At 38.9% G+C, this 17,727-nt stretch overlaps 1 protein-coding gene across 1 annotated transcript in view; it reads left to right on the top strand.

Moving 5' to 3' along the window:
• LOC127580053 (dynein axonemal heavy chain 9-like) overlaps nucleotides 1–17,727 on the top strand; it is a 377,996-nt gene that overhangs the window by 293,164 nt on the left and 67,105 nt on the right. The window contains exons 60-62 of the mRNA XM_052033209.1: nucleotides 9,232–9,425; nucleotides 11,271–11,419; nucleotides 13,794–13,921. Of these exons, the coding sequence (XP_051889169.1) occupies nucleotides 9,232–9,425; nucleotides 11,271–11,419; nucleotides 13,794–13,921 (471 nt within the window). The remainder of the gene's footprint in view (nucleotides 1–9,231; nucleotides 9,426–11,270; nucleotides 11,420–13,793; nucleotides 13,922–17,727) is intronic.

The following is a 17,727-nucleotide window of genomic DNA, read 5'->3' as shown; positions in this document are numbered from 1 at the left end:
GGACTACAGCTGTTCAAGTAATCAGCTCAGCACCACCTTCTCAAGGGGCAGTTCAGGATGAGCAATAAATGCTGGTCGTGCCTGCAATGGCCATATTCTGCAAAATGAATAATAAAAAGGCACGGTCAACTAAGTTATGATATTGGATCAAGAGCTGCTCTGAGGAAATGATAGTGAAATCGTATTAAATAATAGATTTCAAAAGGAAATTGATTCTATACTTGAAGAAAAGATATTTGCAGGAAGTTAGGTGGAGCCAGGGAATAGGACCAATTGCACAGTTCTTTCAAAGAGCCATTGGTAGTAAGAATTGGCTCATTCGGTGCTGTATGAAAGTATTTTGTCAAATAGAGTGTTGAATTTTTAAACAGAACAAATGTGATACAGTTACCCAGTACCTCACCGAATATAATCCAATGTTTTATTATCTTAATATAATCACCTGGGATCTTACTTTATTGTGGAATAAGAAATACCAAATGAGCTAACAAAATAATTTTTTTCTTCAAGATAATTCAGAAATACCAGAGCAAATCACAGAGAACAATGTGATGACATCATCCTTAAACATTCAGGGCTAGATATTACTGAATTAGTTGCAATGTAATTGGAGCAATATGTTGTGCATATACAGTAAGTCCAAGTGAACTCTATGGCACAGTTGTAAATAATAAAAGTAGACTCCTTTTCCAATGGCCTCTATTAGCTGCATTACGGATGAGGTAATCCAATTATTCCCACACAGTGATTATTGCTGTTCGCTTTGGGATAGCGCAGGGCATAAGCTCTTTATATTAAAAAAACAGAAAAATAGTAACATGACCACAATTACACTTTATTAAATATTAATGAGTTATTGTTTTTAATGGTGTTTGGTAAATCTTTTTTGTTTGTCAAATACTGCATTGTAATAATGAAATGCCATTTACAAGCACCATCATTGTAGTGTCAGTAATCAGTTACTCTTTCTTCTATATGTCAAAGGCCATATCATCAAATTTGTTTCCTGCAGAGAGTACAAGATGCACTCTGTTCCCTATCTCAACCATACATTCACATTAAGTAACCATATATTTATTGAATTCAATTTCATAGCCGGCTTTCACAGATATTGCTGAAATACTTATAATCTAATCGCAGTGGTCTTGTTGTGCATATACAGCAAACTCAAGTAAACAGATGTAAAAAAAAATAAAAATACTCTCCTTTGCATTGCCCTCTATTAACTGCATTAAAGAAGCTGAAAACCAATGATATAGCATATAGTGATTTTCTACAATGTGATTTGAACCCTCAACTTCTGGGTTGCTATTTCACCTCTATAGCTGTAATATCGCCATAGCCAAGAATTTGTAATAAGGTGTACAAAAAGGAAAAAAAAATCCTGGAAATTATATGAAAGTTAACCATTACGAGAGAAAGGTAGGAAAGGTGAATGTGGGTCTATTAAAAACAAATTTAGGCAAAATTTTAATGGATGATTAAAAATGGTGGAGTTCTCAAATCAGCTCTTAATATCCTTTTCAGCTGGATGAAGAGAGGAGAAAATAGAATCAGCACAACCACACAAGAATAATTATAGAGTACATTTATAGAGCACCTATAATGTTGTAAAACTTCCCAGGCACTCCTTTGGAGCTTTCTTTAAATAAAATTTATTCCCCTACTGTGGGGACATAGTAGGGCGAATAACCACAAGTTGGTCGAAAAGGTAGGAGGTGTCTTTAAAAGAAAAGAGTTATGAAGAACCTGAGAAATTTAGGGAGTGAATTCCAGAGCTTGGAGCCTTATCAGATGAATATACAGTCACCAATGTTGCAACAATTAAATTTGGGGGTGCTTAAGAGCCAGAATTAAGGGAACATATATTTCTCAGCATGTTGTAGGGCATCTTTATAGGGGTTGTGAGCGGTCAGGGGATGGATGGTGGTGAGTTTGATCAATGTTCAGTAAAGTAGGACCACTAGCTTTCACTTCAGTTACTTTACAAATTCCGGTTAAGTGTTTTGACAGTGTATGTTGTGTAATTTATTTAAGGTCTTGTGATAAAGGTTAATGCCCCCTCGGTTGTTAATTTATTTAAGGCTGTGTAAGTTATTTAAGTGCTCTCAGTAACTAATTTGTTGGTGCTTGTTACACTTGAGAATTCCTTTAAACTCACATTATCAGAATTGGATGTTACATTCTTCAAAAACCAAGATCATGTAAAGTATTACATATTTTCAATATCTTGTTTTGATATTTGGAAAATGATTTTGCAATGAGGTAATGTAAATCACTTTTAATTAAATTAATTAAAGTGCTATTGACAGTTATCAATGGTCAAGGGGGTTTGCTTTGCCCAAAAGATAATACCAATTTAGAAAGTAGATAGTAGGTACTTGAGAGAATTATTCCCCCAGTGTCAATCCTAAGGAAATCAAATGTTGCTATTGTGAACTCTGATAATGCAAATATTGGGAAGTTAATAACTGAGATTTCTGAAGGGCTTTGTATTTCAGGTATACTTTTTAAAGTATATGTAAAACAAAACTGAATTTGATTGTGGGGCAATAAAGGAAAATACAACAAACACAATAGTCACTGTAAATCCATTAACCTAATAAAGTCCACACATGATTATGAAGTTGCAGCACAGAAGCAGGCCCTTCAGCCCACCATGTCCATGCCAACCTTCGAGTACCTATCCATACTCATGCCATTTTCCAGCACTTGGTCCATAGTCTTCTATGCCTTTGTTACTCAGGTGCTTATGTGGATATTTTTAAGTGCTGTGAGAGTATCTGCCTTCACACCTTCTCAGCCCATGTATTCCAGATTCCAACCACCCTCTGGGTGAAAATGTTCTTCCTCAAATCCCTTCTAAACCTCATACCTCTTGCCCAGAACCTATGCCCTCTTGTTCTAAACACTCTGCTCTGGAGTGAAGTTTCCTGCTATCCATGCCACTCGTAATTCTGTATACCTTACCAGATTTTGGTATTGTAGCCACACCAAATTTGCTTCACATTTTCTGTTCTGCCAGCTGCTGCTCTTAAGTGCTCTTCAACATACCTCATGGAACCAGGAATGGTTCCCTGGTACAATGGTGATGATAGACTAGGGAACATGCTTTGACATGAGGTTCCAGGCAGTAGTTGAACACATTCCTGCTGCTACTTTTGGTACACAATACCGTATTGGCATCCAGTCATGTGCTGTGAGTTCTGTTCTGAATCTAATACATTTAACACTTAGGTTTTACTATGCAACACTCAATGTGAACACTAGACTGTCTCCACAAATACTGCAGGGTATCTTTCTTATTAATCTACCATATGGTCATGGACGTATGTATTTGCACAGGGGGATTGTTGACATAACCTAGTAGTTATTTTCTTCCTTTTTGGTTCTCACAGTACTGCCACAGACCCAGTCTGGCTGCTGTGTCCAGCTCAGTCAATGGTGGTATAACAGAGCCACTCTTGATGATGGACACTGCAACTCCCACTCACCCCCTCCCACCTTCAAACTCGTTGTAAATTTTGTGCCCATACTACCTTCTGCATTTACCCAGTGCTATTCAACACGGAGTTGTTGTGATTCAAGAGAAGGATGATCCCTGTCTCTCTGAAAAGATAAATGAAAGTGCTGTTGAGCAACAGACAATACATTGTGAACAGTGAGCTATTTTTGACAATGAATGTGAGAAGACGTAGTTGACAGTTTCATCCAACATCTGTCTGCTCCTGAAAATAGCAAATCATGAATCATCTATAGTATCGTGTACTGATTCCCTCAGATTGGTTACTCTTAAATTCAGCAGGTGTATTAACATTCTAGTCAGACAGGAAGTGCTGTATAACACCCTGCCTGAACAATAAATGATGCAGAAGTGAAATAATTAAAGGAAAACATTGGTTCAGCCATAGCTGGATTATTTGCCCAATCATGGAAGTTGTGTCTAGCTCAGTCAAAGAAAGATGTTAAGGTTTTGGAAAAGATGCAGAAGTTATTCACTGAAGTTATTCCAGGAATGATAGACTAGAGAAGATGGGGTTCATCTCAGAATAGAGCAGGATGCAAGGCTATCTAGATGAAGCTATTTAATATCATGAGGGGTTTAGACATAGCAGAGAGAGAGAGAAACCATTCTCATTAGCAAAAATGTTAAGAAGCAGAGGGCACAGAATGAAAATTTAAGAAAGGATGGAGAGAGAGAACAAGGAGGTACTGACAGGTTAACTTGACTGATAGCCAGGAAGATGCTGGAATCTATAGTAAAGGATATGATATCAGGGCACTTAGAAAATTATAATATGATTGTGCAGCATCAACAAGCATTTGTGAAAGCAAAATCATAGTTGACTTATCTACTCGAGTTCATTGAGGATTTACTTAGTAGAGTAGTAATTAGAGTCAGTCCATGTGATAAATTTGTATTTTCAGAAGGCTCTTGATAAAGTTCCACAGAGGAGGCTAGTGAACAAGGTTAATCCAAGTAGAATTGGAGATGATATACTAGTATGAATTGAGAGTTAGTTAACAGATAGAGAACAAAAAGTAGGAAAAAACAGGTCCTTCTCAGTTTGCAGACTGTGATAATGGGGTACTTCAGGGATTGTTGCTTGATCCTCAGCTTTTCACAATTTGTATTGATGACTTGGCTAAGCAGACCAGATGTACTATTTCCAAGTTTGCTAATGGCATGAAATTAAGTGGGAATGTGAGTAATGATGAGGATGCAGATGGGTTTCAAGGGGATGTAGACAAAATGAGTGGGCAGCAACATGGCAGAGGGAGTACAATGAGGAAGATTGTGACGTTTCTCCACTTCCATGGAAAGAACAGAAATGCTGAGTATTTTTCAAATGATGAGAGATCAGGAAGTGTTGTGCACAAACCTTGTACACAAATGCAAAACCAGCATGCAGATGAAAAGGCAAGGACTATGATACATTGACCTTTATCGTTAGAGGATTAATGTATATGAGTAAAGATGTCTTACTAGAATTTTATGGGACTTTAATAAAGCTGCACCTGGAGTATTGTGTACAGTTTTGGTCTCCTTCCCAAAGGAAGGATATATTTGCTATCAAAAGAATGCAGCTGAGATTTACCAAACTGGTTCCTGGGTTGGCAGGTCTGTCACATAGTCGGAGATTGAATTCGCTCGGCCTCTATTCACTAGAGTTCGGAAGAATGAGAGACGACCTTGTTGAAGCATACAAAATCCTTCGAGTGAAAACCAAAAATACTGCAAATACTGGAAATCAACAATAAAAACAGAAAATACTGGAAATACTCAGCAGCTTAGGCTGCATCTGTAGGAAGAGAACCAGAATTAACAGTTCAGGTCAAAGATCTTGGGACAGGTTAAAGTTCTGATGAAGAGTCTTCGAGAACAGTAATTCTATTACTCTTCCCACAGATGCAGCCTGACTTGCTAAGTATTACCAGCATTTTCTGCTTTATTTTAAAATCCTTAGAGGACTTGACAGGGTAGATGTGGGGAGGATGTTTTCCCAGGTAAGGAATCTAGAACTAGAGGTGACAGTCTCAAACTAAAAGGTAGCCCACTGGGACTGAAATCACTCAGAGGATGCTGAAACTTGGAATTCTCTACCCCTGAAGAATGTGGATGTTTAGTCATTGATTGCATTCAAAACTGAAGTCAACAGATTCTTCGATGTTAAGAGTCAAGGGATTATGGGGATAGGGCAGGAAAATGGTGTTTGTGGCAGAAGATCAGACATGAACATGTTGCCTGGTGGGACAGGCTTGAGGGATGAATAGCCTATTACTGCTCCTACTTTGAAGCTTCTTATGAAGGTGATTGGCAAAAGTGACTTGAGGAAAATCATTTTTTATGCAGTGAATGGTTAGGGTCTGGAACACATTGCTAGGGGTAGAGGTAAATCCAAATGTAACGTTCAGAAGGGAGCTGGATAAGTACCTGAAAAAAAAGAATTTTCAGTGCTATGGGGAGAGGTCAGTGGAGTGGGACTGGCTGGATTGCTCTTGCATAAAGCCAATACAGTCTCAATGGGCCATATGGATGCTTCTATGCTGTAGCCATTAAGTACATCTCTGAGAAATATGAATACCATCACAATTAAGGCAGTAATGAGTTTGAGAAGAATCTTGGCCTGTGTGCTTTGGATTCTACTTGTGCATCCAAAAGCAGCAGCATTGTTTAATCATCAATACCCATTAAATCCTCTTGTGATGTTAACATTTAGCATTTCCTCCTGATTTAAACTGGAAACAATGTTGGCTATGGAATCTTATCATCTCAGTGAATATCCTCATCAAAAATCACTGAAATGTTGTCCATCCAGTCAATTTTTGTGTAAATAAATCCATGTTCTCAAATGCAGGGAGCCTTCAGGGAGGTTGGAAGCTGTATGGGTGTTTTTTTTGTGTGTGAGCTGTGTGTTTTTTTCCATTATGGTCGACCATTACCCATGCCTTTTTGATCCTTGGTGCTCAAAAGACATTTAGACATGTTTCCATTTTAGACATTGAAATAGCCACAAAATTTTAATATGCTAAAGAATGAAAATGAAGTTGTTGAATCAGGTTTTATCATCAAAACACATTAAGAAGTAACTACTCATTTGTCTCATAACTAGCTTACTTCTGGATTCCACAATTCCTTCAAACTTCCTCTGTTCTGAGAAGAACTAGCCCCATCTTCTCCAGTCTGTCCATACTACTGAAGTTCCTCATTTCTGGAATGATTTTAGTAAATAACCATGTATACATTTGGTATATATAGTTTTTCAAAGATCCTCCATTACTGGAGAGTACTCGAAACCAGTTCAATCCATGTCCTATTGTCGGGCAGGCTATGAATCATTGGTGAGAAGCAAAGGTACTAAAAGGCACAGAGAAAACAGATGTTTCTGTACTTGTTATAACACTAGGACAGAACAGCAATGCTCATGGAGTTGCAAAGATCTATAGCCAGCTCAGCCTGGTCATTACAGATGAGCAGATATTTGGGGGATTCTTAGTTCCTTTAAAATGTAGGGGAATGTTTTACTGAAATAAGACTCTGCTAAATGTTTTTATTCATATTTTCCTTACTTCCAATTATTCTGAGTAAAAGAAGATGAAGGATTTGGACTGCATTACCTCAATTATATTTCAGTGTTTTAAATATTAGTTGATGACCTGTCCGTATTTCTTCAGTCAAGCACAAGGTAATCATTCTTCTAGTTGTTTATGTATATTGATTTTCCAAAATTTCCCTGAGGGTTAGAACTTGGAGGAACTACAGTCTGCCATGCCAAGGTAAATCAACCTCGGAACACACACTCACTAAACTGAATATATCAGCCGGAGCCAATAATACATACGCTGCTGATTTGATTAATTGACTTTGAAACACTTAATTCAAAGCTCCTGTTTCCCATTTCAGCTACCTAAATAGAAGAAACACTTTCATCAGCCTCTTTGTCATCCATTTGTCCCTAATTTCCCTGTTGTCATGGAATTCTTTGCAAGGACATTGGATGCCCTTGCGAGGTACAGATTATTGTGTCTGTCTTTAATATATAAACAGCAATAGCCACCAAATTGTCAAACCATTAAGTTTGTAGCAGATCTACAATCATCAATTTCTTCAAGGAGTTTGCTACTTATTTATTATAATCTCATAAGCCAAACTGGTGATCCAAGACATCGGTGAGCCAAATTTGACTTTAACCAGGAAGGCTTGGTGGATTCTGAGGCTGTTAGAAGGACTGTTGTGCAGGGAACCAACAGAACATATTTCTTAGACATTATTATGTGGCTGTTTGTGGAAGCAGGTTATGTCAAGATAGATGGCTCTGCCTCTTGAAGCAGGTTAAATTATTGCCAATTTTACATTTCAATTTTTCTTTTACATGAGAGCAATTAAATCATTATTGTACAAATATCCAAAACCAGCTGTATTTTTTAACCAAATTGCATTCATGCCCCTCTTAAACTATTGAACTGTATAATCATTATCTCTTTCAATTCTTTACTTTGCCAGCTATTTACTTAAGCTCCAAAGACAGCAAAATTTTTTGTAATTTTTCAGTTCATGCCTGCCCCTTTAAATATGTGTAACCTGGGTTTTCTCAAGAACTTCATATAAATTTAACCAAAGGTCGATAGTTTCCAGCATTTACTGGCCTCATTAATTACCTTAAAGATGGTGGTGATGATCCACCTTCTGAAACAACACCGCTTATGTGATGAAGCTGCCATTAGGTGGGGGATTTGGGGGTTTTGACCTTGTGATGAAGGAATGGAGATTTATCTGCAAGTCTGTGACTTGGATGGATGCTTGCAGGTGCCAGTTTTTCCATTCACCTGCTGTCAAGTCGGGTTTATTGTCATATGCATAAGTACATGTATGCGCAGGTGCAATTAAAAACTCACTTGCAGCAGCATCACAGGCACATAGTATTAGAGGCACAACATTCAGAAGAAAAACATAAACATAAATTATACAAGAATTGTACAAGAAAAGAACACAATTAGAACCAAAAAAGTTGGTACAAAGTGGTCAGAGTGTTACTACCCTGAGGTAATGATTAGGGTTGTGCAGGTTGGTTCAAGAACCAGATGGTTAAAGGGAAGTAGTTGTTCCTGAACCTGGTGGTGTGGGACTTCAGGCTTCTGTACCTTCTACCTGATAGTAGCTGTGAGAAGATGGCACGTCCCAGATGGTGGGGTCTTTGATGATAGGTGCTGCTTTTTTTGAGGCAGTACCTCATGTAGCTACTTTCTTGTTCTGCTAGGTGACAGAGATCATGGATGTGGTGGGTGTAAAATAAAGTGAACCATTTAGTATGGTTTGAATAATTGTCATGCACTAAAATACCAATGAGGATTGCATTGTAGAGATAGATATGGTACATAATCATATTCAGAATAGGTTTCCCCTTCCACTTCCTTCCTTCCTTTATCAACATGGCTGTATTCAGAGATCTTTCCAAACAACTTTTCGTTAATGGGTACACCCACAGCAGATATTTTGCCAGTAATTTCAAAATGATTGTTCGATAAGAAACTGGACAGCATTTACTCAGTGTGGAATTATGTTGCAAGCATGTATATTTCTGGCAGGAGAACCATGCAGAGATATCAGTTAGTGTCACACATTGAGGAAACAGAGTTTGAATTGTGTGTGGGCTGGCACATTCAGAGCTTGGGTTGATTGCCATTGAACGAAGTAAAAAAGAATTTCAACACGCTTCTTTATGTTATTAGGCTCTAGCATCCATGGAGGAATTTCGAAACCTTGACCGTGATATTGAAGGCTCTGCCAAACGATGGAAGAAGTTTGTGGAGTGTGAATGTCCAGAGAAAGAGAAGTTTCCACAAGAGTGGAAAAACAAAACAACTTTGCAGCAGTTATGTATGATGAGGGCACTACGCCCTGACCGAATGACCTATGCAGTCCGGTAAGAACAAAAGGTTCTTTCATTGTTAAAGTCAAGTTTATTGTCAGATGCAGAAGTACAGGTGCAAAGAAAAACATACTTGCAGCAGCATCACAGGCACATAGCATCAGGGAAGAAGCATTCACAAGAAAACCCTAAATTATATAGAAAGAACATGAACAGAACAAAAAAAATGTTCCTTTTAGTGCAAAGTGGTCATAATGTTGCTATACTTAAGGTTGTTCAGGTTGGCTCAAGAAATGAATGATTGAAGGGAAGTAGTTGTTAATGAACTTCTTTAAGAATTCCTTGCAAATTATTCAGGGTGTTATTAAGATTCTAAAATCTTCATTCTGATCTGGTGATTGTGCATTTGTACCAGGTGTTCAGCTATGTTTTATAAAGTTCTGATCTAGCAAGCACTTACCTGGTCATTTTGATGCAATTGATCCATTTTGACCTGATACTAAATTTAACTTTGCGTTCTACATTTACTTCATAAAGGAGACAATGCACCCAATAATAACAGTGGCAGTGCAGGTCTGGGTGAGGATTCTGGGAAACCATGAAATTCCCTTGTATTTTTGATCCCCATTTCCCAGCCAAGCCCAGCCATTCTGAGAGGCTGACCTGCTGTCAGATGGATAGTCTCAGACACTGGGCCACAGCTGGGGATCACGCTTGCAGGGTGGTGAGGTGAATTTTGTGAATCAGACTTTGTAGAGTAAGTTAGTCTGACTTCAAGGTAAGACTGGGGGCAGGTATGATGAGCTGAACATTGGGGAGGTGAGTTGGGAGGAGTCTGGTGTTAAGGCGATCCAGTTGTAGGGATGGTGTCCTGACCACAAGTGTTAGGTCCATTTGCAGAGAAGGTGAAACACAAGGGTCAGTATCAGTTATAGGTTTGAGAAAGCATCCTACTATCCTTTCTGAGGGAGCCCCTCAGGCCAAGGATGACATAGTTTTCTGCGTTCTGAGGTAGTAAAGGAGGCCAGTGTGGGAACTGTGGAATCTTCTACAGATGGGTCAGGAGGTAGTTGATGGGATGCGTGGATGGGCACTTTGTGAGATGCTGCACTCCTTCCACCTCTTACGTTAAGGCCTCTTTGTACCCCCAATGCATGACTTCAAGGTTCTCAATGCCATCCTGAATGCTCCTCCTCCACTTGAAGCACTCATAAACCAGAGGTTCTCAAGAGTTGGTGAGAATGTTACATTTCTTCAATGAAGTTTTGAGCATATTCTTGAATCTTTTTTCTCTTTCCATTGGGTAATCTCCTCCCATGACTGAGTTTGGAATAGAATGCCCTTTCCAGGAATCTGCTGTCGGGCATATGAAGGACATAGCCTGCACAATGCAGGTAACGGGATAACTGGGGCCTCAGTGCTGGTAATATTAGCTGATGTCAGTTACTTACCCCGTCAGTGAATTTGGAGGATTTTATGGATATAGCATTAATGGCTCTTTACCTGCTAACAGGCACAATCATGAATATCTCATGGAATGTATGGCAATTGATACAATGAGAAGTCAAGAGAAAATACCTTGACTTTGCTTCAGTTAGAAATGTGCATCCTGTTCCTTATCCTGATTGTTATCCATGAAAGGCAGCCCCAGAAAGTAGGAAAGGCAACATTTTGCATCAGTCAGCAATTTCTCATGCTCCCTGTTCCTTGGAGTAGCAACACATTCTCAGATTGATGCAAGCAAGTCAAATGAGCTTTGAATGTAGGTCACCTGCATTCTTCACACTGATGGATCGATAGCTTCGGTGGATGAAAGTTTGCCAGATGTGAATTAACTTTTGTTTCCTGCAAACATCAATGTTGTGATACAGTAATAAAAACCTGTCTTTACCTTCTCAGTGATTTTGTGGAAGAAAAATTGGGCAGCAAGTATGTCGTGGGGAGGCCATTGGATTTCGCAACATCCTTTGATGAATCTGGGCCAGCCATACCAATGTTTTTTATCCTTTCTCCTGGTGTTGATCCACTCAAGGATGTGGAAAGACATGGTAATACTTCATGTATCTTTAGAGTCACAGTTATACAGCACAGAAACAGGCCGCTTAGCCCAACTTGTCCATGCCGACCAAGTTGCCTACCTGTGCTAATCCCATTTGCCTGCGTTTGGCCTATATCGCGCTAAACCTTTCCTCTCCATGTACCTGTTGAAATGTCTTGTAAACATTGCAATTTCACCAGCCCCTACCAGTTCCTCTGGCAGCTCATTCCATATACCCACCACCCTCTGTTTGGAAAACTTGCTCCTTAGGTCCCCTTTAAATCTTTCCCCTCTCACCTTAAATCTACACTCTCTAGTTTTAGACTCACCTATCCAGACAAAAAAAACTGTGACCATTCACCTTTCTCGTCCCCCTCATGATTTTATATACCTCTATAAGGTCACCCCTCAGCTTCTTACGCTCCAGGTAAAAAAAAGCCCCGGCCTATCCAGTCTCCCCCTATAACTTAAGCCCTCCAGTCCCAGTAACATCCTTCTGAATCTTTTCTGCATCCTTTCCAGTTTAATGACACCCTTCCGATAGCTAGGTGACCAGAACTGCAGACAATACTCCCAGTGTGGTCTCACCAACATCTTGTACAGTTACAACATGGCATTCCAACTCTTGTACTCAGTGCCCTGACTGATGAAGGCAAGTGTGTCAAACGTCTTCTTCACCACCCTTGTCTACCTGTGTTGCCAATTCCTCAAGAGATAAAACTGAAGTAAAACTGAACTGAAACAAATATTATAACTGACAATGAAGACTTTAAAGCATTAGTTAGCAATGGAATTTGAAAGCTTAGGGGTTAATTGTATAAACTGAAGATAATGGACCAGCTTATGGTCAATAATAACTACAAGCATCCGTTATGTCATGTTATGTGCTGTTGAAAGAGTCCAGGCAGGTAACAGCAGTAGTGGTGGCTGTAAAACTCAGTGCTCCACATTTCCAAATCAATGTGTGAAATGTTGGATTAAAAACAGAAAACGCTGGAAGCAATCAGCAGTGTAGGTAGAATCAGTTACCGTTTCAGATCTGAGAACTAGGGAAAAAGAAAGAAAGTTAGTTTTCAGTAGCAGAGGTGGGGAGGGATAGGTAGAACAAAGGGAAATACCACTGGTAGTGTGAGACCAAATGACTTAATGTACCAATAGGAGTATCAGTTAGGATCAGATTATGCTTCTTTATGTGTGTAATGAGTTCTAATAACAAGGCTGTGGACATGTCTTGCAGGCCAGACAATGCAATGAGAAAAAGAAAAATTGAGCCAAAATGATGATGGGCAGAAATGGCTAGTTCTGATACAGACAAAAAGAAAGAATGAGTTCTCCAAAGTTGGAGAACTCAGTATTGAATTCAGAAGACTCAGTGTGCCCAGATGGAAGATGAGGTGTTGCTCCTCCAGTTTACTTTGGGTGTTGTTGGAACGTGCAGGAGGCCACAGAGAGAAAGGTCAGGGTGGAAGGGGATGGTGAATTAAGCTGCAGGCAATGGGGAGCTCAGGATCACCACGTGGACTGAACGCAGGTGTTCCACAAAGCATTTGGTTTCTCCGATGTAGAGAAGCCCACATTGTGAACACTGAATGCAGTACACTAGATTGGAAGTGTAAGTGAATCACTGCTTCACCCTGAGAGACTGTTTTGTTCCCTCAATGGTAGGAAAGGACAGGCATTGCATTTCCTGCAGTTGTGAAGTGTTGATTTGGGACTCATTGAAGGTGTTACGTTATGATTCACTTCAAGACTTTGAACATATTTTGGTTACCCACAGTTTGTTTTGGAAGATGTTAGCTGCACAATTGTTCTAATTGAGGAGATGTCGATTCACTTCAAGACTTTGAACATATTTCGGTTACCCACAGTTTGTTTTGGAAGATGTTAGCTGCACAATTGTTCTAATTGAGGAGATGTCACTGTACATTTCCTTCAGAAAAAGGCACCTAAAGGATACTATTTAAAGCATAGAACCCAACGATAAAGCTATAGAATGCCAAAGATGGGTTGCGATGTTTCAATTCATGTACACAAACACTGACTTGTGAATGTGTTCCTGGTTTAACTGAAGAAATACAGAACATAAATGTTGAATTTCTATAAAAATGAGTTTTATCAATATGTGATTTTGCTAATGGCAGCTTTGAATGGCCTGTCAGAGGTGTATACAAGTTATTAGATAAGAATTGATAACATCTCAAAATTTAATAAAATATATTGCATCCTTATTTTCTGTATGTATTTTCACACTAAAATGTCAGGAAAGCACAATATTTAATATAGTGTTAGCCACAATGCTGATTCATCACTTTAGCGTGATAGGATTAGATCATTGTAACAAAGCTTGGAGTACTCTGTTCTCATTATTTGTTCTTCAACTGCAGGCAAAAAGCTGGGTTTTACATTTGACAACAGGAACTTCCACAATGTCTCACTTGGACAGGGTCAGGAGGTGGTAGCTGAGCAGGCTCTTGACCTGGCAGCCAAAGAGGGCCACTGGGTTATTTTACAGGTATGTAACACACATTGCTGCTGTTTGGATATATTACGAAAGACTGATTCTCTGGGCTTGAACTAATGAAGTGTTTTCATCTTTTTTTGGAATATGATTTTGATATCAATTCCATAACATTTAAAAATGGACAATATTAATTTAATTTAAACCATTTTGTTACTTATAACAGATATTCTGTGAATCCAGGATTAGTACTATAATCTGAGGCATATGTGTTCTTCTCCAGTTGAGCTATTGCTAATTTTCCAACGTGATCACAAGCAGATCTGTACAATTTGAGGAAAGTGCAGGTTTATTAAATATGTGTTGGAGAAATGTTGAATATAGGGATGAATCTATTCAAATTCATTGAGCAGGAAACACAGGTGGAATATTGATTTAATAACATATCCATATTACTCTCCACTGATCTAACTTGTGAGTGACATCTTTGGGTGCTGTAAAGCCAGTATTGTTCTTAATTCTTGTCAGTTTCCCATTGGCCAGATTTGCTAAAGTGTTAATTTAAAAAAAATAGATTCCTACACAATTGGCCCAGTGTATTGCAGCTCACCAAGTAGTCCTTGGCTCTGCTTAAAGCTCATGGATATCTTTTTAGATAAGATTTCTTCTTTAGTCACATGTACATCAAAACACACAGTGAAATGGACCTTTTGTGTAGAATGTTCTGGGGGCAGCCCGCAAGTGTCGCCGCGCTTCCGGCACCAACATAGCATGCCCACAACTTCCTAACCTGTAAGTCTTTGGAATATGGGAGGGAAATAAAGCATCTGGAGGAAACCCACGCAGTCACGGGGAGAACGTACAAACATAGAACAGTACAGCACAATACAGGCCCTTCGGCCCACAATGTTGTGCCAACCTTTGCACCTCGCCTAAGACTATCTAACCCCTTCCTCCCACATATCCCTCTATTTTAAATTCCTCCATATGCTTATCTAGTAATCTCTTGAATTTGACCAATGTACCTGCCTCCATTACCACCCCAGGCAGCGCATTTCACGCCCCAACCATTCTCTGGGTAAAAAACCTTCCTCTGATATTTCCCTTGAACTTCCCACCCATTACTTTTAAAGCCATGCCCTCTTGTATTGAGCATTGGTGCCCTGGGAAAGAGGCGCTGGCTGTCCACTCTATCTATTCCTCTTAATATTTTGTACACCTCTATCATGTCGCCTCTCATCCTCCTCTCCGAAGAGTAAAGTCCTAGCTCCCTTAGTCTCTCCTCATAATGCATACTCTGTAAACCAGGCAGCATCCTGGTAAATCTCCTCTGCACCCTTTCCAACGCTTCCACATCCTTCCTATAATGAGGCGACCAGAACTGGACATAGTACTCTAAGTGTGGTCTAACCAGAGTTTTATAGAGCTGCATCAAACTCCTTACAGACAGTGGCCAGAATTGAAGCCGGGTCACTGGTGCTGTAATAGTGTTACACTAACCACTGCACTACCATGCCTGTATCATGTCTAGGTACATTTTACAAACAGATCTCAGAGTTAAATACATCTTGTTTTTAGACTGTGCTCAATTTCTGTGCCATCCAGTAAAGTGTCCAGTTTGCAGTCCATTTATTTTATATATAAAAAAAATCAACTATTTATGTATACAATTATGTACAAGACTACAGAAATAGTGTGACTACTCAAAGTCATTATTTGAGAAATGCCAATCTCTTTTTTCCATTTTTGTTCCATTCTGTGAATGAGAATGAGATAAGGTACTTTGTCTGAAATGTAATTAGTTTACACAAATAAAAGAAAATTGCATGTGTGCCCGTTTTTAGAGATTTTCATTTGATGCCCAAGCCTGCAAAATAATTTCAAGCACAGTTTTAATTCTCCTTATGACATATATGCATGAAGTTGATTTGTGGAGAGAAATAAGAATGCATTTTCAAGTAACTTCTTAACATTAACATTGTGGTGTTTGATAGTGAAATACTTTGCATTAACATTGTCACTTGTCCTTTCTTTCTATTGTCGATTTTTGATGAGCTTAACTAGGCTCATTTAAAATGCCCTAAAAATTGGTTCACTTCAGTTTTTCATAAGCTCCAGCCTATACAGCAAGGCCATCTTTTACTTCTCAGGGTCTGTCAGTTGATATGTGTGTCTGGCAGATGAATACTGTTTTTTCACTAGTTTTCTTCAAGTATTTGAACTACATACAGACATATTGTGGTTCTCCTTCTCAATGGAATGATCTTGACTCATCACAGCACCTCTCCTTTTGTGCTGGTGACAGCCCCTTTTTCACAAGTGATGCTCGCTGTTGATGAAACATCTTTCTTGTATGTTTTCTACCAAATTACTTGCTTGTAATCCCTCGGGAGATGATTTTCTGGTTTCCTATTCATTTTGGTTCTTGGCTGAATGTTTTAACTCTATTGTAATAGCTGCAGTACTCCCAAATGGATAAACAAATATATTAACATAACTTAAACCACATTAATGCAAGCTATTAGTCAGAAGAACAGAACTTAAATCTTCAGTCACAAGAAATAAAACATGTATTATACTGTCAGTTCCTGGCAAACCAACAAACATTTTGCTTGGTCCCTTGCTGCAAATTCAGCAGCACACAAGGTCCAAGATGAAGCATGCAAAGAACATCAGGAAATCAGTTAAGTCTATATGCAGCAGCCGTTGCTGAGGTTGGGAACTGGGATCAGGGTGAGAGCTACCTTTGCAGAATGAGATCAATAGGATCTTGATAATTGGTGGAGAAGGTCAGTAGTCATGGTGGACAATAATAGCAGAATAATAATCTGGTCAGACCAGCAGATCAGTAAATAGTGTTGTAGGTTTGGCAAACCAATGGGTTTTGTTGGAATCAGGTATGGGTCTTAATCTTGTAAAGTGGTGTCAATCATCAGGATGAGTGGAAAGGTTAGGGGAAACAGCCTAAGGAGAGCCCAATAAATTATTGAAAAGGAACTACCTGAGCTAGACTGGGACCTCTTGAAGCAGGTCATTCACATGTATGAAGACATTTGTAGAAGTGGCCTCCATGCTTTTAATGCTGACCTTGGGCTGCCCCTGTTGTGTCTGAGTTATTCAATGTATTAGAGTATCAGAGGCCCGGGGAACCCAGGGAGGATATCACTGAGTTCACACAACCTGCAGACCATCCCCCATTTTCCTTTCTTCTTAAATTTTCATTGAATTTAAATCACAGATTGCATAAAAAATGGTGCTAGGTGATCCAATTTCTTGGTGGACATTGCTACTAAATAGTTACTTCTAGGGTGCTGCAAATAATCTATTTGCAAATGCTGCCCCAAGAAGTGCTTGTAAAGAGCAAACCTGGAAATTTTATATATATTGACAACAAAATGGGACAATGTGACATATCGAAGGAAAAATCTGAACGAGAGGGTATTCACAGCAAAAAAGGAATTTAATGTTCATTATCAGAAATACCACTTCAATTATTTCACAATCAACTCAATTCATTATGTAAATGACTTTAACTTCCACATGTTTGTTGCTTAGTTAGCTTCAGTTGCTATTGTAAATTAAACGAGAACAAACTTCCAATTGGATGATAGATGTTAATCAAGTTTTTGCAGCAGAATCGGTGCAATTCATCATCTCATTCAATGCTGCTAAACTCACTTTGTTATATTATCTTGTAAGATGGGGAGTTTGCAGCCATTTTCAAACTCTCATTACAATTATCAACGGTAATAGTTTGTTGTTCTTTAAGACAGTGAAGGTCATTAAGGTTAAGTTTTTTACTCCGTGCTGCTTTGAAGGGAGATTTTCTAGTTAAATTGCTGTTTGAAACTATAATGGAT

The sequence above is a fragment of the Pristis pectinata genome, chromosome 18 (genome assembly GCF_009764475.1).
Source record: "Pristis pectinata isolate sPriPec2 chromosome 18, sPriPec2.1.pri, whole genome shotgun sequence".
Classification (NCBI taxonomy): Eukaryota; Metazoa; Chordata; class Chondrichthyes; order Rhinopristiformes; family Pristidae; genus Pristis; species Pristis pectinata.
The sequence above is the reverse complement of the archived record's forward strand: the minus strand, read 5'-3'. Positions and strand labels throughout refer to the sequence as shown.